At 43.6% G+C, this 24,614-nt stretch overlaps 2 protein-coding genes across 4 annotated transcripts in view; both read right to left on the bottom strand.

Moving 5' to 3' along the window:
* Positions 1-24,614, bottom strand: part of LOC144989036 (NLR family CARD domain-containing protein 3-like) — a 228,432-nt gene that overhangs the window by 201,594 nt on the left and 2,224 nt on the right. The gene's annotated exons all lie outside the window — the stretch shown is intronic.
* LOC144989341 (ribonuclease inhibitor-like) lies at positions 9,267-24,369 on the bottom strand. The gene is made up of 5 exons (XM_078941614.1): positions 24,314-24,369; positions 22,436-24,223; positions 21,124-21,300; positions 10,671-16,139; positions 9,267-10,354 (listed from the first exon to the last, which is right to left on the bottom strand). The coding sequence occupies exons 2-4, from the start codon at positions 22,909-22,911 to the stop codon at positions 15,971-15,973; spliced, it is 822 nt and encodes a 273-aa protein (XP_078797740.1). The 5' UTR covers positions 22,912-24,223; positions 24,314-24,369; the 3' UTR covers positions 9,267-10,354; positions 10,671-15,970.

The raw sequence follows: 24,614 nt of genomic DNA, 5'->3' as shown, positions 1-24,614 counted from the left end.
GTATACTCACACAGGAGAGAAGCCTTATTCCTGTAAGGAATGCAAGATGAATTTCAGAAAACAATCTCATCTCTCATCTCACATGCTAACTCACACTGGAGAGAAGCCTTATTCCTGTAAGGAATGCAGAAAAAGTTTCACTCAGAGGTCTCATTTAACACGTCACATGTTAACCCACACTGGAGAGAAGCCATATTCCTGTAAAGAATGCAACATGCGTTTCCGGTATAGATCTGTGCTCACTCATCACATGTTAACTCACACAGGAGAGAAGCCTTATTCCTGTAAGGAATGCAACAAGGACTTCAGGAAAAAATCCAATCTCTCATCTCACATGTTTACTCACGCAGCAGAGAAGCCTTATTCCTGTAAAAAATGCAGCAAACGTTTCACTCAAAGGTCTCTTGTTACACGTCACATGTTAACCCACACACGGTAGAAACAGCTTCGTAGTTCCAGTTCAACAATCATTCCTCCTTTTCAGGAGAAATAATTGCAGGTATCACTGTAAGTTTCCTGTTCTGCGATAAATGATTCTTGTTTACAAAGGTTCAATTTTTTTTAAAGTAGTTTTTTTTTTAATCAGAGAAAATGTTTTCAAATGCTTATAAATAAATGATATATCAGCCGTTTCTGAAGCACTCGGTGTGTGTTAATTCGGAACAGAAAATTTTGTGTGTTTTTTATTTGTCAGTTCCATATTGTATCTTGTTAAAAAGTGTCAAATAAAAGACAATATTTGTTAGTTTGTATTGGAGTTAATATGAAATAATATTGTTTATGAATTCATTTTGAAATGATAACTAAGTCATAGATCCATCAACCGATACCTGTTAACTAGTTTACCTTAGTCTAGACCTGTGTTTCCAAGTGAAGCAGGTTAGTTCATCAGAGAAAATGTTTATTAAATGTTCCTAAATAAATGATTTTCAGCTCCTTCTGAAGCACTCTGTGTGTGTCTGTCATTTCTAACAAAAACATTGTTTCTTTGTTAGTTGCAGTTGCACTTGTATCAAGTTGAAACGCTGAAATAAATAAAAAAATATTTGGCAATTTATATTTTAGCTTATCTGAAATTATATGGTTTATAATTTATTTCTTAAATTATAATTAATAGATCTCTCAACCTATACCTGCTAGCTAATTATAGTCTAAACCTGTGTTGATCGGCATGTTTTGACCTAAGCCACATTTTTTTCATGAAGCAAAGTCAGAGGGTGCACATCATTCTGTTGGCTCTAACACTTGGCTGGGGATCCTGCCTCAGGCTTGTCTTCCGCCCTCAGTCGTCCCCTAACTCCATCTGGATGAAGCTAATCTGATGGATTATTAACATGTAGTTGTAGGGTTAAACAAGTTAATTGTTCACTTAGGACAGGGGTCTCGAACTTGCGGCCCGCAGGCTATTTGCGGCCCCCAAGATGATATTTGGCCCCCCCTTCCCCCCAATATGAAAGTTTAATGGTAGAGTGTCCCCCCAGTTTATATGAATAACACTTTTTCAGTACTGTGCACAGAGCTGACTAACCAACCAATCACAGTGGGGTATGTGACTCTTGGGGGCATGACATTGACTGGGCTTGAAAGCAGGGAATCATTTAAGCATTTAAGGCATGAAACCTGACAGCCCCCTCCCCGGACCACATTGAGGAGTTCCTTACTTTCCTTTTTAGAACGTTGCATGTTATTTTCAAAATACATGTATTTAGTGCTTAACTTATTTCTGTGCTGCACAGACCCAGAGGAGGGTTAAGGTTATGGTTACACCCGGCGGCATATTAACCCCATATCAACCCCAACCAAACGGTTCTCGTGCGTGGCTGTTACTTCAGCACGCCATTTGCGCAGGAGATGATGGGTCAGCTGAGGAGAATAAATGTCCCACACCTACATGCATGACAGCTAACGGGACTTTAACATTGAACACGTGTGAGCAACAAGATTTAGTCTTAGACACATTAAAATACGAGGGGAAAATGCAACGATAGTTGTGTTTGAGATGATTATGTCGCCAACAAAAATTTCCATTGATTTTTTATTCTTTCTTTTATCTCAGGTATCTGTATCAATTGTTCTGATCTCCAGTGAACAGTGCCCGTTCTTTTACGAACCACAGTGTCATGATACGACGAGAGTTCAGAATGACGCAGTAATCAAAGCCAAAGGTGGCTACTATGAAGAACCTACAACATGACATATTCTCAGTTGTTTCACACTTTTTGTTATCTATAGAATTCCACATCTGTTCATTCATAGTTTTGATGCATTCAGTGTGAATCTACAATGTTCATAGTCGTAAAATAAAGAAAACTCTTTGAATGAGAAGGTGTGTCCAAACCTTTGGTCTGTACTGTGTGTGATTACATGTGTGGCAAAGCTACACCGTGGTTCATGAGCTGTTTTCTGTGGAAAGAAGCTCTGTTCATTATGAATACAGACTCCTTGTGTTTTCCAAAGGGGGGAAAAAGCATGGATGAAGGGGAGGGTGGGTCATTTTAAGAACAGAACCCCCCCCCCCCTTCCCCTCTGGGCTGGCCTAAGGCATCATTTTCCTCAAATTTTTTTTTTGCACGTTGCAGGCCCCCTCTATCACCCCCAGCCACCAGGGGTCATCAAAACCCTGTTTCTCTTTTCTGTCCGCGTCCACCAGGGGTCACCATTTCTCCACTTTACACCTCCTGGGTCCAGGTGACCCCACTTCTCTTTTTTTTTTTGTCTTAGTCCACCAGAAGGCGCCATGCCTGCTCTCTGCCACCAGATGGTGCCAACTTCACAGTTTGTGTTTCCACCATCATCCACCAGAAAGGGTTGTTTATAGTTTAAGGTGGGGTCATATGGACCCACTAGACAGTGCAGGTAACTATTGATTAAGTCTGTATTCTCCCAGAGTCTGAGTCTTTTTAGTGACAGATGAGGGTCAGACTCTGTCTCTGATGGTCAGACTCTGAGCCTCTGAATCAGCATACGCTGAATCTACAGTTCTGTTTTTATCCATTTTCTATCCGTCTTGTTCCTCTCAGGGTCTCTAAAGCCACAGACTCTGGCTGACTGTTCCAACACAGTCCTTTCTGTGAGGAGGGCAGCTGTTAAGATTTGTTTATTCTGCCTTATTGTCTATTTTCTTTATTTTGCTCCTGAACATTGAGTTGTTCCAGGTAGGACCAACTCCACAGCTGCAGGGGGCAGTATAAGGAAAATGTGAATCCTAATCTACCAGGTAGGTAGATGGAAGAAGTATTTAACCAGGTGACACTGTGCAGGTGGGGGTTTTTGTCTGGCAGTGTTGGTGAGCTGAACAACAAACATTTCAATGCTTGGATTGTAGTATCAGGTGACACAAAGGGGTAGGAACCTTTGTATGTGTTGATTTGTGCCTGGAGGGAAGTTGAATAAAAGCGGAACCTGTGTGAAGCTACAAGCGTGTCTCGTGTGTTGGTGATATAAAAATATATAAAAATCAGCCACTTGAACATGGTGTCAGAAGTACACCTAGGAGGGGTTTGAACTGGAGAAAAAAAAGTGGATTTTGCCGCTCGTAGTCGTCATCGAAGTCCAGGACGGCCGCCATGAGTCGATTTCAGGTACCCCCACCTCAGCAGTTTTCCTTCAAGGCAGATGACTAGCCTAAGTGGATAAAGCGTTTTGAAAGGTTCCGGATTGCGTCTGGTTTGGAGACTCAAGCCGAGGAGAACCAAGGGAATTCGCTGATTTATTCCATGGGGGAGGAAGCCGAGGATATTCTGGTCTCGTTGCACCTGAGTCCGGAGGAGGCAGTCGACTTCCACACAGTCAAGACAAGGCTGGACGCTCATTTTGTGGCTCGCAGTAATGTAATTTTTGAAAGAGCAAAGTTCAACCAACGACAGCAGGAGATGGAAGAGACGGTCGACAGCTTCCACACTGCGCTGCAATGCCTGGCAGAGCACTGCGGCTACGGCGCTCTTCACAGCAAGATGGTGAAAGACAGATTTGTTGTGGGTGTGAAAGACAAACGGTTATCGGAACAACTACAGATGGACCCAGAGCTGACTTTAGAAAAAGCAGTTAATAGAGCGCGACAGAGGGAGCAGGTTAAAAGGCAGCAAGAGATGCTTCACAGTAACTTCAGAGCGGATGTGCAGGTGGATGGCGTGCACGCGCGTCAACACGACGGCACACGTGTGAAGACAAGAGCACCGCCACACCGCCAAAAAGTAAAGACACACACACAGGACACAGTAATTCAGTGCACGAGATGTGGAGTTTCAAGAGGACGTAGCATGCAGCAATGCCCAGCACGTGAAGCAGTGTGCAATCAGTGCAGGAAAAAGGGACATTATGCAAGAGTCTGCAGAACCAAACAGAGGAAAGACATGAAAATTGCTATGGTAACAGAGGACTCAATTGATGGATTTGCTTTCTTAGGTTCAATGTCTGATAAAAACACAATAAGTCCTTGGATCACAGAAGTGGATGTGAACAGCCATAGCACAGTGTTTAAAATTGACACTGGAGCTGATGTGACTGCAGTTTCAGAGACGCTGTACAAAGAAGGACAGTTTGGCAAGCTGGAGAAGCCAACAAAAGTCTTACGAGGACCAGGAGGTTCACGTTTACAAATCCAAGGTATGTTCACAGCTAACCTTCACAAAATAACGAAAACACAAAGGAGGACATCTATGCTGTTAAAGGTTTGAGTATGCCGCTCCTGAGTGGAGCAGCAGCTATTGCTCTACAGCTGGTTGCCAGAGTAGAGAACATCATGCTGGACTCCACAGCGACTGGTAAAAGGGAGTTCCCTAGGCTTTTCAGTGGACTTGGAAAAATGGAGGGAGAGTACAACATTGTGCTGAAGCCGAACGCTCAGCCTTCCTCTTTGTTCACACCAAGACGCATATCTCTTCCCCTCATGCCAAAGGTTAAGGAGGAGCTGACCCGAATGGAGCAGCAGGGGGTCATCTCAAAAGTGGACCAGCCAACTGAGTGGTGAGCACCCATGGTGGTGGTGCCAAAACGCACAGGCAGGGTGAGGATCTGCACTGACCTAACCGAACTGAATAAATCTGTGTTAAGAGAAAAACATCCTCTTCCGTCTGTTGAAAACACATTAGGGCAGCTGGCTGGAGCCAAAGTATTTTCAAAGTTGGATGCTAATGCTGGATTCTGGCAGATTCCACTATCTAAAGACTCTTCTCTGTTGACCACCTTTATAACTCCTTTTGGACGATACTGCTACAATCGTCTGTGTTTTGGGATCTTGTCTGCGCCCGAGCACTTCCAGAAACGAATGTCACGTATCCTGGAAGGTCTCAAAGGAGTTTTGTGTCAGATGGATGACGTTCTCATCTGGGGAACCACACAAGAAGAACATGATGAGAGACTGAGAAGAGCATTATCTCGTCTCCAAGAGGCAGGTGTCACATTAAATGACAAATGTGAGTTTTCAAAAAGCAGGATTAAATTCTTGGGTCAGATTATTGAAGGATCAGGAGTCAGCCCAGACCCTGAAAAGGTTAAAGCCATCACAGGCATGCAGGAGCCTACCAATGTGAGCGAGGTGAGACGTTTTCTTGGAATGGCAAATCACCTTGGAAAGTTTTTGCCTCACCTGGCAGAAAAGACACGCCCTCTGAGAGACCTGCTGAGGAAGTCTAACATGTGGAACTGGGGTTCACAGCAGCAGAAAGAAAGCCTTTGAGAGTATCAGAGCTGATCTGACGACACCCCCGGGACTCGCTCTGTATAACCCAAATGTTGAAACGCTGGTGTCTGCAGATTCTTCTTCCTATGGGATGGGCGCGGTTCTCCTCCAAAAACAAGAAAATGGAGGATGGAAACCGGTCGCGTATGCGTCCAGAGCTTTGAGCGAAACAGAGCAGCGCTACGCCCAAATTGAGAAGGAGGCGTTGGCCTTGACGTGGGCATGTGAGAGGTTTCAAGAGTTTCTCATCGGGAAATGTTTTCACATCGAAACGGATCACAAACCGTTAGTCCCACTGCTGGGTTCAAAGAGATTGGATGAGCTGCCACCCCGCATACAACGCTTACGTATGAGACTGATGAGGTTTTCTTTTACCATCTCTCATGTCGCAGGCAAAAACATAGCAACGGCAGACGTTCTGTCAAGAGCTCCTGTTGGAGGGAATGATTCTGACTTATCGGAGGAAGATATCAACCTGTATGTGGACGCGGTCATAAGCAGCTTACCAGCTACTGAGAGCAGGCTTCAGCAAATTAAGACTCATCAGGAGAATGACGTCATAGTTCAGCAACTCAAAAAGTGCTGCGTGGAAGGATGGCCAGATAAATTCTCAGCTGACAGATCCCTGCAGCCTTACTTGCAGTACTCAGGAGATCTCTCAGTTCACAGCGGTTTGCTACTTTACGGTAGCAGAATAGTGATTCCTGCATCACTGAAGAAGGACATTCTTTCAAAGCTGCATGAAGGACATCTGGGGATAACCAAATGCAGAGCAAGAGCCAAGCAGTCAGTTTGGTGGCCAGGTCTCAGTAAAGAGTTGACAGAAATGATAGAAAAATGTGACGTCTGTGCTCGTGAGAGAACAAACCTGAGGGAAACTTTGATTCCTACTGAGTTTCCTACAAGACCATGGTCCACAGTAGGAGCAGATCTGTTTCAGTTTGGTTCACAGCATTACTTGATTGTGGTGGACTATCATTCCAGGTACTTAAAGGTGGCCAGGCTGACATCTACAACATCTGAAGGTGTTATTGAACACTTTAAATCTGTGTTCGCACGACACGGCATTCCGGATGAGGTGCGCACGGATAATGGACCACAATTTAGTTCTGAGCACTTCCGTAAATTCGTGCGCTGCTGGAACTTCAAACACGTGACTTCAAGCCCGCATTTCCCACAGAGCAACGGTGAGGCGGAACGAGCTGTGAGAACGGTAAAGAATCTTCTCAAGAAGTCTGGGGATCCATATCTTGCTCTCATGGCTTATCGTTGTGCACCTCTGGCGAATGGATACAGCCCTGCAGAACTTCTGATGGGTAGAAGGATAAGAACGACTGTTCCTATGATTTCTTCTCAGCTTAATCCAGAAGGTGCGGATATGAAGAGGCTGAGAGAGATTGAGCAGAAGTACAGACAAAAGCTTCAGCAAGATTATAACAGCAGACACAGAGCACATGATTTGTCTCAGTTACAGCCTGGAGATCATGTGTGGTTTAAGGGTCTGCAGGAGAGGGGCACGGTTGCTTCGGCTGCAGATACTCCAAGGTCGTACGTCATAGATACACCAAAGGGGGTCCTGTGGAGGAACAGATACCACCTTTCACCAACCCCTGTGGCACCAGAACCACCTGCTCTTTCTCTCCCGGAGGATACGAGAGGAAGTGTGGCCCCTGAAGAACACGAGTTGGAAGAGGAGACTTCAGCGTCTGAGAGACGGTTTCCAGTAAGAGCCAGGGCGCCACCAGCGTACCTAAAGGACTATGTTTGTTCAAACAATAGGAACTGGGTGAGTTCTGGGGCAGAATAATCCCCACACTCAGATTGAGGATCTGAGTATCTCATTCCTCATAGATAGAAGTTTGTGGTTTTATGTTGAAATGCATGAAGTTGTTAATGGTTTCACTAGGATGTGCACTTTATGTTGGTTATGTGTTTGAACACTTTACAGAGGAGCAGTGCAGTGTTACTGATGAGAAATCTTTTTGTTATGTTACCCTGACGTTCTTCATTTAAGAAAGGGGGATCTAGTATCAGGTGACACAAAGGGGTAGGAACCTTTGTGTGTGTTGATTTGTGCCTGGAGGGAAGTTGAATAAAAGCGGAACCTGTGTGAAGCTACAAGCGTGTGTTGGTGATATAAAAATATATAAAACTCAGCCACTTGAACAGGATGACTTCGGTGACGCCATTGGTATGTTTATTTCAATTTCAATTATAGTCTGATATTATTATTCAACAAGTGAAATAGTTAAACCACACAATATCTGCAAAAGTTTAAAAGTACATTTCTGACAAAGATTTCTGACATCTGTTTAATTATGTTCTGTTTTATTTCAAGGTTATCAACCTCTCATCCATTCCTTGTTGAGTTGTCCAGCGTCCTCCGTTGTCTCCTGAGCCATTCGAGTTGGGCAGCATTGAGCATGAAGAGAAATAACTCGACAGCAGCAGTACGGTTCTTTGGACCCTTTGGTGACCCGGTCCTCCTGCTGGTGACAGCACCGGGTTGCAGCGAGACACTCTGGCGGCGCGGGGCAGAAATGGTCGTCCCTGGAAGAATCTCTTCATCATCTTGCAGGTCAGGTGTAGAACTGCAGGAACGAGGAGCGATCATTTGTCATGGAGGTCAGCTATCAGGGAGACCCTCTGACAGTCAGTCAGGACTTCATCCACACTACAGAACCAAAGGACCAACGGTCACACTTTGCCCCTGACTGGATCTCTATCCGGTTGATCAGAACTGCATCCCAATCAGGTCCATCAAAGCTGTCGGTTTGATCCAGAAAGAGAACATTGGTCCACAGTATTTAATCCCATTTAAGCTCCGCCTCCAGCTCACACATGTAGGCGGTTCTCTCAGAGGTGCTGATGTTGGAAGGAAGAACACGTCTCTCAGGTGATGGAAGCAGCAGATATTGGAGGAGAAGATATCATCTGAGAATACGGACAACTCCCAGACCAAAGCTGTTCTTGTATCCAACAGTCTAGAACAGTTTGTCCTGCAGGAAGTTCCTGATGTGTACTTCTCTGCTGGATTTCCATTTTCCTTTTTCCACAACTGATGTCATCAATCTGATCTTTCAAAACACTTTACTTCCTGGTTTCATTGACAGCATATGTTCCTAAAGATCTGACCCCCTAAAAGCTCCAATAGCAGCTCAGCAGAAACTCTGATCTTTCTTGATGGAGGGGCGGAGCCTGAAGAGGAAGCATCTTTCTGCAGGTGGTGCTGCAGCTTTGGGCATGTTTTCCAACTCTTTAGCTTCTGCTGTTCATGGAGTCGTGTCCCTCTGTTCTTGGAAAGGAGAAACCTGCAGAGAACTTTTCCCATTTCCACTCCCTCCTTTCAGCTGCTGCCCACTGTTCCCCTCTGAATCAGGAGGGAGGGGCTCTCATCTGTTCTGCCCACCCCCATCTAGAAAGACATCAGCACCACCTGAACATTCCAAAGCTCTTTTCCAACCCATTTCTACTGAGAAGGAACCAAACACATGAAGATTAGAACAGCTGGAACAGGATGAGGGGGAAGGCTAAAGATTCAAGTCTGTTTGTGAGTCAAAGACAGAAATCAATAGAAAACACAGAGTTGATTCAAAAGAGCATTTATTAGATCCAAACAGGCTGCAGGAATTTTAGACAGCTTTCAGTTTGAAGCCTTTTGACACTAAGATGCAGTTCTGCAAACAGCCAGCAGGTGTCTCCCTTCTCCCTCCTGCTTCAATGCAGTTGGTGTTGTTGCAGCAGCTGCATCAAAGTGATTCTCTGCATCCAGAGGCTGTCATTCCTCACTAAGATCCACTCTGTTCATTCATGTCCTCTGGAGAAAACAGGCTTTATGCTCAGAAAGTTTCTACTAGTTTAGACATTCTAGAAAATGAGGAGATTCTACTGGATTTAGATGAAACTTCTTTCATCAGACGGGATTACTGCTCCAAAAACGGACTTCAAAGGACTTGAATCCAGACCAGTGAGTCATGTGACCACAGCCTTTGTCCGTGTCTCCACTATGAACATTCTGGTCACATGACCATGTTGGAGGTTTCTGAATGAAACTCTGTTTTTGTTTGTCAATGAGAGTTTCTGGAGAACAGAAATCAAGTGTGAAACATCTGGAACCAGAATCTAGTGATCCAGAGTTCTGGTTCTGTCCCTGTTCCAGAGACAGAACCAGGATCCAACGCCTGACCCACACATAGATCTATGTCATCCAGAAATGTTCTGTCTGATCAATGATTCCCTCAATCCTTGATCAGTCCATCCCAAACTCACATCTGTCCATCAAATGTAGATCAAAGAAGAAAGTGATGATCTAGAAAAGAATCTGTTTGTCTGCAGGTCTGTTTTTCTCCAGATCCTGGAGCTGCTGAACATCTGAATCCAACCCATGTTTCAGATCAACATTCCAAGTTAGAACGAGAAGAGGAAGTGCAGTTCTCCATCAGTCCCCCGGGGGAGCTGCAGCACAATAACTGTCCACTTGATGCTGAGAGAGACAGTGGAGCTGATCTCAGATCAGTTCCTGCTGCAGCTCTGACACTCATCTCCACTTCCTCTAATTCCTCCATCACTCTGCTCTCCACCTCCCAGGAACACCGTCCAGTCACAACATCTCTGCAGACCAGCTGCAGCTGCTGCTCCTCTCTGCTCCTCCAGGAGGAACATCAGACTCATAACCTGCAGAGAGAAAGCAGAGAGACAGAGATGAAGGAGTGTCTCCTGATCCTGGTCTGTCAGTCAGTGATGCAGCACAGCAGCAGAAAGAGCAGCAGGAGCTTCAGTCCTGTTCAGAGCAGCAGCTTCCTGTCATCTTCACCTGTTGGAGCTTCTGCTGCTCTGATTGGCTGACTGTTGTCCTGAAGCCTGTCATCATTCTCCTCAGAGCTTCACTGAGAAGCTGCAGCTTCACAGGAAACTCTGCATCTTTGCTCTCAGACTAACTTTAGGACCAAACATCTGGAAGCAGCTGGACTGACTCCAACCCTCTACTGACCTCAGAGTCTGCAGTTTGGAGTTTGGACTCTCCACCAGATCCTGGAGCTGCTGAACATCTGAAGACTGAAGGTCGTTGTCTCTCAGGTCCAGTTCTGTCAGGTGGGACGGGTTGGACTTCAGAGCTGAGACCAGAGCAGCACAGCTGGTCTTTGACAAACTGCAGGACTCCAACCTGAATCCAGAAGAAAGAGTTGAGTTTAAAGATAAAGTTCCTGTTTTTCATCCTTCACTTCTTCTAAAGAGTTCAGAGCTGAAGAAGATCAGAAAGTTTAGAAAAAGTCCAAAGATGTGAAGCAACAGCAGCAGATCAGAAGAGTCCAGCAGAAGCAGAGAAGAAGAACATTCAGGAACATTCAGGACAACATGCAGCTGCTTCAGGAAAGAAGTCCAGATGTGTGAAAGTCAAACATCAGCCTGTGGCTGCATCCAAACCAACGGATGTTTCTGCAGCAACAGCAGAAAAAGTCCACTTCCTCTTTCTGCTCAGCTCTTCTCCAAACAGCACTGAATCATGGGAGAATTTCAGCAGCAGGATGCTGGAAAGTCTTCCTCCCAGTTTTCAGGAGATGATCTTCCAGTCCTTCTCTGCTGCAGCCCTTCAAGCAGAGACTTTCAGCTCCAACAGATCAAAGCAGAGAGAAGAAGGAAGTGATGAGGAAGAGTCAGCAGCAAATGTTGGACATTGATCCCTGATCAAGCATGACTTCAGCTCTGAATGAAGAGTCAGAAGCTGCTGGGAGCTTTGATGGATGATGTGATGATGTTTGTGGATGAAAAGGTGAGGATGTTGGTGGAGGATGTGTCTGTCAGAGCAGCATCCAGCTGCAGCAGGACTCTGTCACTGTCTGCTCACAAACATCAGCCGCTGGACTCTCAGCTGCATCTGCTGAAACACAGCAGCAGGACTCAGAGTGCATGTGAGCGTGCACGGCTGCTTCTTCTGCACGCGCTTTAAAGGAGTCTGTTGGAGCAAAGACACAAAGAAGAGCTGATGGCTGCAAGCAAAACTTTGAGGAGCACAAATGTCAGCAGACAGCTTTGAAACAAGCAGCTGCAGGAAGGAAAGAAGAAGTTCTTCTGCAGATCTTTGAAGAGAACAAGCAGCTGCAGGAAGATGCTGCTGCAGATCAGAATCTGGACATTTCTGCTCACTGTGGGTCAACACAACTTTGTCATCATATTGATCTGAACACAACTGAAACATGGAGTCTGACCTCAGAGTCTGCAGTCTGCAGATTTGCGGTAATTTGTGGTATATAAACGAACAGTAATATAACCAAAAACATCATTTCCATTTCATTGCAACAGTTTAAACATTTTACTCCAAATGACCTTGTCGACATAGGTGACAAACATCCAACACAATAGGCCTCCATCTGAAAGAACGCCTGATCTGAAGAAAATGCGTCCTGTAAACACGCCGTTCAGAATACTCTGCCCTGATCAGACTCGTTTGGATCTAAATTTCTTTCCGATGGAGATAGGTGGGTTATGCCGATTGTTGATCCGATCGTTGTTCATTCCGATCGTGTGTCACTGCTGCTCTGGTTTAACGTCATGGATAGACGGTGTTTTGCTCCAGAGAAAGCTTTGGAGCTCAAACAGGACCGACCGGCTGCTCTGCAGAGGCCCACCCGATGCAAAGAGCTGCTCCTCTCTCGCCCCGCTGGCTCTTCACCTCTTCCCTGTCTTACACCCCTCACGAGGGAGGAGCGCTTCGTGACGTCTGGACCCTGGGTGGTCCTGGTCCGGGTGCTGGTGGACGGAGCGAACTGTGTCTCTGAGCAGAGCAGCCGGATAATTAAAGTGTGTTTGAGGGGAGGGAGGATGCTTTGTTACGTGTGCGTTTTGTTGTTAATGCGTGGAAGAATTCAGACTGCGATCCGTCCCGCCGCTCTGGGTTGGCGGCTGCCGGACTCAGGAGAACCGTTTCTCAGATCTCAGACTTCCAGCTCACACAGCGGCTTTGGGGCAGTGTGAGCTTTTCAAAGTAGAAATGTCCCTCAGTCCTTAGAAACTGTTCAATCAATCACATGGATTTGTGTTTCCAGTTGTGTCCCGACAAAATAAAGGCTGATTATTACCACACATTTACGTGCAGCCAAGATGCAGATTGCAGCATTTCCCGCATGGATTTATGTTTTTTAAACAAGGCTAATGTTGTTAGCGTGTTAGCCTAACCTTCTTCCACAAAAAAAGCACTGACCACACAGATTAAAGATAAAATGATGAGTGAACAGGTGCTTCATAATATTCTCAACATTAATAAAAGCAAGTTTAGAAGATCGTCTCGTAGATTACCGAGCTGCTGCATAAACGTATGTGACAACTAAGTTTCCTTTTCCGGCATTTTTAACACTACTGCGCATGCCCAAATGATTTATTCTGACCAAAAGTGTGACCATGTGAACGTTTGTTCTAATCAGAAAAAGGTTTTCTGGGACGATGTAAACGGCTGAATTTAAACCCGACCATTGATCCCATCAAGATATTTTGCAACCGCAGCTACTGACATCATGAATAGACTCCAATCCATGATCATGTTTTTAGGCTGTTTTTGTTCATTCTGCTTTGTGTTTTGGTCGTATCGTCCAGCCTGACCTGGGGCCTGTTTCAGAAAGGAGGTTAAGTGTAAACTCTGAGTGCGTTAACCCTGAAATCAGGGAAAACCTGGGTTTTCTGTTTCAGAATGGGAGGTTTGTTAAACCAGAGTAAACAGAGTAAGTCAAACCCGTTTCTGAAAGAGAGGTAACTTATACTCGGAGTCAGTATCCATGGTTACTTATGCTGTGAACCTAACCTGGTCGGGAGCAGGTTTTATTCTCCAAACTCAAAGTTTCTGCCGGTCCCCTCCCCTTTTTAAAGACGAAGCGGTATTTTTCGCTTTAACCTTCATTGCCCACATTTCCGTCACACAGAGACGGTCTAAGTGACAAGAATGGCTTGTTCTTTTTTGGAGGACCCAATAGACGAGGAGACTGCATTAATTCATAGAGAATTACATTTACGTCGTACGAGGATTTTGAGAAGACTCAATTTTTTGTCATTTCCCTATGCGTTTTTGTTTGAGCGTTACCGTTTTTCGTTGCAGTCAATTACATATACAATGAAAACAACATTAGATATGTATTGCTATGTAGATGTTTCATATGTCAAATATTGTCAACAAAGCTTACATCCATGACATGCTCACATTTGACCTGATTGAATTATGTTTTTATACTTCATTTTTAGCTGCTGCCATGTTCTTTTAATTCCTGCAGGATTGCATCTACATGAAAATGAAATCAGGGACATTGAATTAGATTAATGTAACAATTACTTTTTGGAAACACAATTTGCTAGCACTGCTTACTTTCTTAATCCCATATAAACCTATACCACTTGATCAATACAAGGGTAGTGTTGCAGCGTGTGTGTGCTGAGCGGGGTGCGATCCACGAGAGACAAGGGGAGGGGCGATTGCAGGTGCAGAAGGGGGGGGGGGGGGTGAGCACGGAGCAGAGGTGTGTGCGTGGAATATATTGTGTGTTCGGAGGACGGAGCACTTAGTTAAATAAAGAGAAGGTGTCATTCCCAGAATAACTGTTTTGGAGTCATTCTTTATCCGCTCTGGAGGTTGAGGGTTTCCAACGGGAAGTGAACCCCGAAGGAGAATTCCCTTCAGCCCTGAAGGAAATCTCCCTGCGCTTCTAAACTCGGTCGGAAAGACGAGAGAAAAGAAAGGAGAAGTCTTCGCGCAGCGAAAGGTTCAACAGTAGACAAAAGTTCACTTTTAAAAACACAATTGCATGTATTAATATTAAACTGACCAACGTTTGCCAGAGGGGAAGGTTAACAAAAAAGTCCTCTAAACATTATCGACGTTAAATGCATTTTCCCTAGGGAGCCAGTTTAGCTCGTGCTGGTTTGCGGCGCCTTCCGTCCGTGAAACCCGGGCTCGACTCCGGGCTGCTCCCTGTTCCCTTCTCTACCTCTGCCGGTTCCAAGCCCGGTTTGAGAAGGTTGCGTCAGGAAGGGCATCCGGCGTAAAACATTGCCAAATTTACCATGCGACTTGTTCGCTGTGGCGACCCCTGATGGGAGAAGCCGAAAGTGGAAGTAAATGCATTTTCCCCCAGATTGGTTCTGTACACTATGCAGCATTTCATGCATTTACACCAGGAATAACACTTCAAAAGTACACCTAAATATCACCATTTTTTATTTCACTCCTTACGCTCTTTAAAAAGTTATTACAGTCAATATTTTATAACAATGATTTAAATGCAAACTTAGGCATTAACTTGAGCAGCTATGTTTTTCCACGCTAACTGTCTCTGTTTTGCAGATGCAGCGGTGTTGCTTTTCTTCTGGAATATGTACTCATATTCACTGTAACTCTGCAGCAGCACGTCAAGTTCAGCTGGAGAAAAATACGCAGACCTCTTTTTTTCACGGTTGCCATGGTGACTCGTGATATCTGCGCTCCATTGATAATGGCTTCTTATAGACGCGGTGCACACGCTCACCTCCGAATCAGTCCACTCAGAGTTGATTGATCTAACTCGGATCAGCTTCTCTGAAACAGAAAACTCAGAGTTGTTAATCTCTAGATTGACCAACTCAGAGTTCAAGTTCAACCTCAGAGTTGGTTGAACCTCCTTTCTGAAACAGGCCCCTGGTCTGTCAGATTGTTTTATATTTTTGTTATTAATGGAGTGGCTAAATGAGGGCTGGCAACAATAGGAACTACAGATCCCATGATGCAATGCTTCAGCTGCCTTGCTGAACTGTTGAGTTGTGCAGCTTCCCTGGAACTCAGAGAAAAATGTGACGGAGGTGATGATCATCTTTAGCTGCTCTATAACATTTATTTCACTGAACAGTCCATGCAGAAGTCCACAGAACCAGTCAGAACACCAAACTGGATGGAAAAAGGGAAAATCCTATTTCCGGATGTGCTCAGCGTGATGACATCATCTGCATCTCTGCTATACAACTAGCGCCCCTTAGTGGTGAAAATCAAAACCACATTTCTCTCTGACAGATCAAATGAACTGGAGAACATTTGACACAGTAATCCAACATAAACTCTACAAGATCTACAAGATTTACAAGATCCTGATTGAAACAGATCAGTTTCTATCAATCATCAGAACAATCAATTCAATTGATGAAGAAAATCTGAACCAATCATCAGTTTGTTTCAAACACGGCTGTAGACAGAAAATCTTCCAGTGAAACATCAGAAAGTTCTTCACCTGATCCGTTCTTCTCATCCTTCAGGGAGTTCAGCTTCTTTACTGACCTTAGAGTCTACAGTCTGCAGTCTGGACTCTCCAGAAAACCACACAGATGAAGAACTCCTGAATCCTGCAGGTTCCTGTTGTAGCTCAGGTCCAGTTCTGTCAGATTAGACGAGTTTTTCTTCAGAGCTGAGACCAGAACTTCATAGCTGATCATTGACAAACTGCAGTACCTCAACCTGCAATGAGACAGAAAAGTGTGTTCAGGAGCAGTGATGCAGCTGGAGGTCCAGGAACTTGGTCCATTCAGTCAGGTGGGACCCGCCCTGATGACAGACTGACAGATGACATTTTCACTGTTTGCTCATTTCTTTTGGATTTGGACCCAAAAACATGATCAGGAATGAAAATGACATAGATTAGAAATGACTTGAAATGAAGTTAAAACAGACGAGGAATTGAAATGTCATTGATCATCATGAATAATTCATGACTACATATTTACAATCCTATAGATTTAAAGCACATCTGTCAAACTCAAGGCCCGGGGCCCAAATGTGGCCCTCAAGACCATCCATCCATCCATCCATCTTTCTCCGCTTATCCGGGACCGGGTCGCGGGGGCAACAGTCTAAGCAGAGATGCCCAGACTTCCCTCATCCCAGCCACTTCCTCCAGCTCCTCTGGGGGGACCCTGAGGCGTTCCCAGGGAGGCGTCCAGGAGGCATCCGGACTAGATGCCCGAGCCACTTCAACTGGCTCCTTTGAATGTGGAGGAGAAGCAGTTCTACTCCGAGCTCCCCGCGGGTGACCAAGCTTCTCACCCTACCTCTAAGGGAGCGCCCCGCCACCCTACAGAGGAAGCTCATTTCAGCCGCTTGTATTCGGGACCTCGTTCTTTCGGTCATGACCCATAGCTCATGGCCATAGGTGAGTACTGGAACGTAGATCGACCTGTAAATTGAGAGCTTTCCTTTTTCGCTCAGCTCTCTCTTCACCACAACGGACCGGAACAGCGACCGCATAACTATGGACGCCGCTCCGATCCCCCTGTCAATCTCTCTGGTCTTCCCTCACTTGTGAACAAGACCCCCAGATATTTAAACTCCTCCACCTGGGGCAGGGATACTCCACCCACCGAGAGATGGCAAACTACCTTTCTCCCTTAAGACCATAAAAGTTTTTAATTTCTTAAAATAATAAGAAAGATTGGTGTGTATTTATTCATATCTAGGGGGAATCGGACTTGAAATATTGGAATTGCCAACTATAAATTAGGACATAAACACTATCCATGTAACCTAACCTGACAGAATCAAATCTAAAATGATTGAGTAACAAGCAAACATATGTTTTCTATGCAACTGCAATTTATTTATTTAATTATGAACAACATAGGACTCCATAATGGTCACTTTGAAAATGTATCATAAATAATGAGTTATTTAACATTAAGGAGTAGTTACATATATTTTTCATTACATTTAGTTACATGTATTAGTGACATCTGGCCCTTTGAGGACAACCACTATCCTGATGTGACCCTCGATGAAAATAAGTTTGACACCCCTGATTTAAAGCTTCCATTTCAAAAATGTCAGATTTCAAAAACTAAATAAAGAGACACAGGCTGTGTCCAAATTCCAGCCCTAACTCCTTGTTAGGGAGGACTGTGAGGACGGATGCTGTGTCTCTGATTCGGGGGAGGAGTTTAACATCAAACAAGATGGGGGCGGGGGGGCGGGGGGGTTGGTCAGGATACAGGGAGGAGGAGACAGAGATGTGACTCCACTTGGATGTTCCACATTTATTCTGTTGATGATTCATATTCCAAGGCAGTCTGTAAACAACTAAAGATCCTCTCATCACTACACAAACAGCACAAACTGACCTGCTGTCAATCAAATAAAGTCCATAAAATAATAAAACTGAGTCTGTCATTATGAACATAAACTCCTATAATATGCTAAATAGAATTCAATCTGCTTTAGTGCAGGAACATCTAGTGTCCTGGATTCTAGAAGCAATTCTAAGATCATGATCACTTTTAATTTAGACGTGAATATGACGTCATTGATTTCACAAAGTGAAAATCTAATTGATATAAGCGTTTAGTGATGATCATTTATGAATCCACCGAGTTCAGAAGATAAAAAACCTGATGGTTTGTCTTCTTTTATGGACCGCATGAGTCTGACATAAAGTGAATTATTATTATTATGAAAAAAATATACATTGAAATACTTTTTTTTTTTAAATGTGAATAATTCCCCAACCTAAACTATAAAACCCTTCAATTTAGTAAAAATGTATCAAATAAATGACAGCAGTTCTCCTAAAACATAAATGTCTCCTTTTAGTCTCTATCTAAACTAAAGAAAACTCTGGTTTCCATCCAAATGACAAAGAAATGTCTCCATCAAAGTTTCCCACATATCACCACCTTTAGTTTCTAACAAAGTAAAGCACAGAAGTCCAAACCGTAGAACATTAAACCGTTTCAGAGGTTTTCTCACACACACAGTCCAGTTTAGTCCCGGTACCGGCACCTTCAAGCCAAGAAAAAGCCTTGCAGGCCTGTTGTTGCTCTTGGAAAACATGGAGTTTGTTGCAATAATCCAGTCAGATCCAGAGAGAACAGAAAGACCACGACTCTGCTTCCATGTGACCAGCGTGATGCACGTTACACCACAGCCTCCACTCCCACTCCCACTCCCATCCAGAAAACAGCTATTCACCCGCAGTTCCTCCACTCACCAATCCCAGCTCATGTACCGATCCAAATGTGTCCAAATGTCTCTACAAACTCACTGGAGGGAAAAGTCTCCATGTGCTCTGTCTCCAACTTCCTGTCTTTAAATAAACTTTATTAACAAATATTGAAAATACAAAATACCAAACAACACTCCACACTATGTGCAAAAGACAACATGTTCACATTTGCCAGAGAAATGAACAAACATGTCAAAAAGCCATAATAATAACAATATAGAACAGTTTAAAAAATAAAACTAAAACAATAAAGACAAAAGAGACCAAAAGAAGTAAGAGAGTTTTCTATGGAGTCCTAAACTGTTCATAATTAAATAAATAAATATGACCTTTTGCTATCAACCAATAAATCTCTCATAAATATATAAAAGGATCATGAAATATTTAAAAACCTGCACACAGATTTTAAAAATTCAAAAGATTTTTTAAATTATATTGTAATATTAAATATATTTCATTTTGCTTTAAAAACCTGTTCATTATTTTAAAACAGCATTTTAAAATATTCATTTTTTATCATGTTGAATATTATTATAACTCTATGGCTTTTTTCATAACCTCAGATTTCTAAATCAATATTTTCCACTGTTCTAACAGCTTTTTGGTTAGTGCAGTATTTAATACTATTTACATACAGGATCATTTCTTTTCTGAAAAGCATGAAAAACAATTTTTTGATAGCATTTATACACTTATAAATGAAATATCTAGCCATAATTATTATTGATTTAACTACATAAATTTGCTCTGCATTAAATCTACCTTGTGTAAAATATCCATAAATAATATGTTCGTAGAATAATTTCTAGTCACATGGATGGTTGTCATAAAATGAGTCAAATCTTTCCAAAATGTTGGAGTGAAAGAGCAAAGAGGCACAGTTTCTGGTGAGGAAGGACAAAATGAACAGTTTATGTCCAGATCTTTTTCAATTTGGTAAAAAAGTGTTTTTCTGGGTAAAATGTATGAAGAATTCTGGGAGAAATATCTTGAATTTTCTTGGTGATTAAATATTTTTGGGGCAGGAACCATACCCATCCTTATAGGTTTCCATGTGCAACACTGCCACATACCAGTGTATCCTGAGATGATATAATGAATGCTTGCCATACACATGTTTTCATTTAGGAAAATATTAGATATATATTAATTTAGGATATGTACACTTCTGCTGTAAAAGTTAAAAATAGCCCTTTTATCTTTAGCTACAGGAGAAGGAAAGGTTACGTTCGTTATGCGTTGGTCATGAACAAAACAGCTCATATCTCATATAATTATATTTCACATTTTGCAAAATGCAATTTGCTTTTTTTTCCTCTGTATTTCCTGCTTCTGCTCAATGGACGAACACACCACCCTCCTCTTCCTCAGCGCGTTCACAGATGCAGCAAGTCAATGATCAGGCTGTGGTTAAAACACTTAATTAACAATTATATGTGTTTTCAAGATTATTCAATAATCAAACATTTCAAGAAAATCAGTAAAAATATCTGTGATATTAGACCCGTAAATATTTAGAGGAAAAAATATTAAATATATAAATATAAATATTATAAATAAAATTAATAAATAAATAAATATTCAGATGTTCCCAGTAAATGAAGTTCTAAACAAAGATCAGTTTTTATAATGTTCTGTACCAGTGACAATGACAAATGAATATCATCTGTTTATCTAAATGTAAATGTCAAATCTAAATGTGAACCATAAATGTTTCATTTCAACATTAAAGTCCAGTTTCTGACTCCCAGACTCTGGTTCCCATGGAAACTGATCCACACAGAGGAACCCCCTCAGAAGGAGTCTAGTTAACCATTGGAGAGCACAGAAGACTGAGAGATTCTGACACTCTGGACCACTGATCTCTGACAGAAGGGTTGCTGTGGTGCAGCGTGCTGACACTAAACTATTTAATCCTTTATCAAATATTGTTAATCTTATAACTTCAACTTCAACCTGGTAGACTCTGGTCCTTGTAAATATCGTCTGACATTAAACTGATATGCAGCTCCAGATCTGCCTCTGCAGGTTTACTCAATTCTTTCTTTTCTGCACCCAAACTCTCCTTTCTCTGATTTTCCTCTCTAGTCTGACTCACACTTGTGTCTGTGTGTGTGCACGTGCACACTCACGTGCTCTGCTGTGTCTGATCTGAACTTTGACCTCGGTCAGCTTTCAGGCAGGTTTTATTTCTGTTTCAGTTCTGGTTTGTTTTCTCTTTAAACTCAGAAATCTGTCAAATATTTCAACAGCTGAATCTTCTGTTGCCATGGAAACATCTTTGTTCTAAAGAAAATCTAAGCAGCTGTTTTCTTCCACTGCAGACTCTTCAAAAAATCAAAGATGTTCAATTTGTGGAAAATCCAGAAAATCTTTGAATTCAAACCTTTCAGCTTCAGTGAAGAACTACAAATGTAGAAATGAACCAACCAGCAGCTTCAATGTTCTGACCTCAGAGTCTGCAGTCTGCAGTTTGGACTCTCCAGTCCAGAACACAGAACCACAATGGATGAATCCTCTAGGCTGTTGTTGTACAAGTCCAGTTCTGTCAGGTGGGACGGGTTGGACTTTAGAGCTGAGGCCACAATTTCACAGTGAGTCTCTGAGAGTTCACATCCTGCTGGAAGTCTGTGAAGAGAAAGAAAGACAGAAACAGGTGATCTATGATGAATTCAGGCTGTGATGAAGTTCCAGTTTGACATTTGTCTCTTCATCAGAGCTTCATCTTCATCATGAAACAGTCCTCCTCATCAGTCTCTCTCAGATCTTTCTTTCATCTGCAGCTGGAGGAGAGAAGGTGGAGCTCCATGGAGCTTCATGCTGCCCTCAGTCTGTCAGTGATCTGAGGTCTGAACCCCAAAGTTACCAGTAGCTAACATCTGGATCCCAGAGACTGACAGCTGTCACTCTGACCATGACCATGATGATGAGGATGATGATGAATGTTGACAGTTTTTCATTGTTGGTTATGATCCAGTTTTCTGAGAGTTTTCTGTTTCCATTTCCAAAATGATATCTTCATGTTTTCAGCTCTGAAGCTGTAAACAACAACAGTTCATCTTCCTGTTCTGTTGCAGAACTTTGATCCAGTTTCCTCCTCAGGTCCACGTCTCCCGTCATGAACAGAACCACAGCAGCACCAACCTTCAGGCAGAACTTTCCAGAAGATCTTCTTGGTACAAAGAGGCTAAAGTGACAGTTTCTATGGAGGAACCAGAACCTTTGTAGGTTTACAAGTTAGCTGTGATGCTAAGCTTCCTTGTGCAGAGTCAGAGTCAGAGTCATCCTCGACCATGACAAAGATGTCCCTAACATATCAGGTACTGTATTTTCTTGACTAAAAGTCTGACGTTTTCTCCAAACTGTAGGGGGCGCCCTATGAGGTGCTGCGCCTAAATGTGCTTCTAGAATTACTGACATTATAGAAATGTGCTTCTAGAATGACATTGTAGAAATGTGCTTCTAGAATGACTGACATTGTGGAAATGTGCTTCTAGAATGACTGACATTGTGGAAATGAAGACATCCTTGCATTCTTGACCGTCTACTTTAGGTTCAAACCTTTCAGAAGGTTCTGGATTGGATTTTATTTGAACAAATACAATCCTTCTTTGATCTTTAGCTAAAAGATCATATGAGTGTTAAAAACAAACTGATTTTCTTCTTTCATGTTTTTATTTCTAATCATTTTCAAACCTTTCATTCTTTGTAAATCAATCGGAACACTGATCTGATTTATCATCATAATCACTTCTGGACTCACCTGAACTTTCTGCAGTTCCTCACAGCTGGGATCAGTCTCCGTTTACCCTCATCTGATGTGTAGTATTGGTTCAGGTCCAGCTCATCCAGAACCTCCTCTGACATCTGCAGAGTGTAGGCCAGAGCTGAGCAGTGGATCTGTGAGAGTTCCCTCTTTGATTTTTTCTTTGACTTCAGGAACTCTTGGATCTCCTGATGAACTGAGAGGTCCTTCATCTCCATCAGACAGTGATAGATGTTGATGCTTCTGTCAGGAGAAACTCCATAACTGTTGATCTCCTTCAGGTTGTTGATGGCTCTCTGGATGGTTTCTGGATTCTTCTCTGTCTGACCCAGCAGGCCTCCTAAGAGTCTCTGGTTGGACTCCACAGAGAGACCATGAAGGAAGCGAACCAGCAGGTCTTGGTGTCCAGTTTGACTCTTCAGGGATTTCTCCATGACTCTTTTTAGAAACTCATCCAGGGATGGGTTCTCCATGTTGTTCTTCAGGAAGTCCTTAATGACCTCTACCTTCCTGTTTAGTAACAGTGGAACATGTAGACTGCAGCCAGAAACTCCTGAACGCTCAGATGAACAAAGCTGTAGACCGGTTTCTGGAAGATCTCACACTCTCTTCTGAAGATCTCAGTACAAACTCCAGAGTACACTGAGGCCTCTGTGACATCCAGACCACACTGCTGCAGGTCTTCTTGGTAGAACATGATGTTTCCTTTCTCCAGATGTTCAAATGCCAGCCTCCCCAGCTTCAGAAGAACTTCCCTGTCAGTCTCTGTCAGCTCTTGTGGACTTGTCTGATGTTCCTGCTGGTACTTGTTCTTCTTCCTCTTTGTCTGGACCATCAGGAAGTGGGAGTACATGTCAGTCAGGGTGGTGGGCAGCTCTCCTCTCTGCTCTGTGCTCAGCAGGTTCTCCAGAACCACAGCAGTGATCCAGCAGAAGACTGGAACTTCACACATGATGTAGAGGGACATGGAGCCCTTGATGTGGGAGATGATTCTGCTGGACAGCTCTCCATCTGGGAACCTCCTCCTGAAGTACTCCTCCTTCTGAGCATCATTGAAGCCTCGGACTTCTGTCAGTCTGTCCACACATGAAGGAGGGATCTGATTGGCTGCTGCAGGTCTGGAAGTGATCCAGACCAGAGCTGAGGGCAGCAGACGTCCCTGGATGAGGTTAGTGAGCAGCACGTTGACTGAGGACTTGTGTGTGACATCAGACACCAGCGGACTGTTGCTGAAGTCCAGAGAAAGTCTGCTTTCATCCAGACCATCAAAGATGAACAGAAGTTTGCAGACAGACAGCTGTTCTGCTGGGATCTTCTGGAGTGTTGGATGGAACAGCTGGATCAGAGAGAGAAGACTGTGCTGCTCATCTCTGATCAAGTTCATCTCCCTGAAGGACAGAGGAACCACAGCACTGATGTCTTGGTTCTCCAAGCCCTCGGCCCAGTCCAGAGTGAACTTCTGCACTGAGAAGCTTTTTCCAGCTCCAGCAACTCCGCTGGTCAGAACCACTCTGATGGATCTGTGTTGGTCAGGGAGGACTTTGAAGATGTCTGGGTTCTTGATTGCAGTGTCATGGAGCTGGTTGGTCTTGGTGGTGGTCTCCAGCTGCATCACCTCATGTTGGGTGTGAGCCTCTGGTCTCAGTCCCTCTGTGATGTAGAGCTCAGTGTAGACCCTGTTGAGGAGCGTTTCTCTTCCTGCTTCTTCAGTTCCTTCAGCCACATGTTGACTTCTGCTCCTCAGACTGATCTGATGTTCTCCAAACATCTCCTGCAGACCAACATCTGCTGACAGAGCAGAGAAGAAAGCTCCTTCATGAGTGTTCCACATGTTTCCAGAAGAATCCATCAGCAGATGATCAGGCTCTGACTCACCAGCTCTGGCTCTTTCTGCAGACTGGGGTCCGCTCCTCTTCTTCTCTCTGTGGACACTAAGGAGAAACGTTAGTGAACAACAATCAAAGCAGTCAGTGGGAAGTTCCAGACTGACTCTGATCATGGAGCAGATCCTCTCTGATCTTCAGACTCAGATATTGGGATCCAGACTGTGCTGAATGTGAGCAAATGTGTTTCCAGGTGAAACCAGAGCAGATCTAGTCCATCTGAAGGTCTAAATGATGCCTTAGCTGTGTTTGGAGCTCATGTCTGGACTGAGCTCAGAGAAAAGTTCAGCTGT

This window comes from Oryzias latipes, chromosome 2 (genome assembly GCF_053564925.1).
Source record: "Oryzias latipes strain Hd-rR chromosome 2, Olatipes_Hd-rR_3.1".
In the NCBI taxonomy this organism is placed as follows: Eukaryota; Metazoa; Chordata; class Actinopteri; order Beloniformes; family Adrianichthyidae; genus Oryzias; species Oryzias latipes.
The sequence above is the reverse complement of the archived record's forward strand: the minus strand, read 5'-3'. Positions and strand labels throughout refer to the sequence as shown.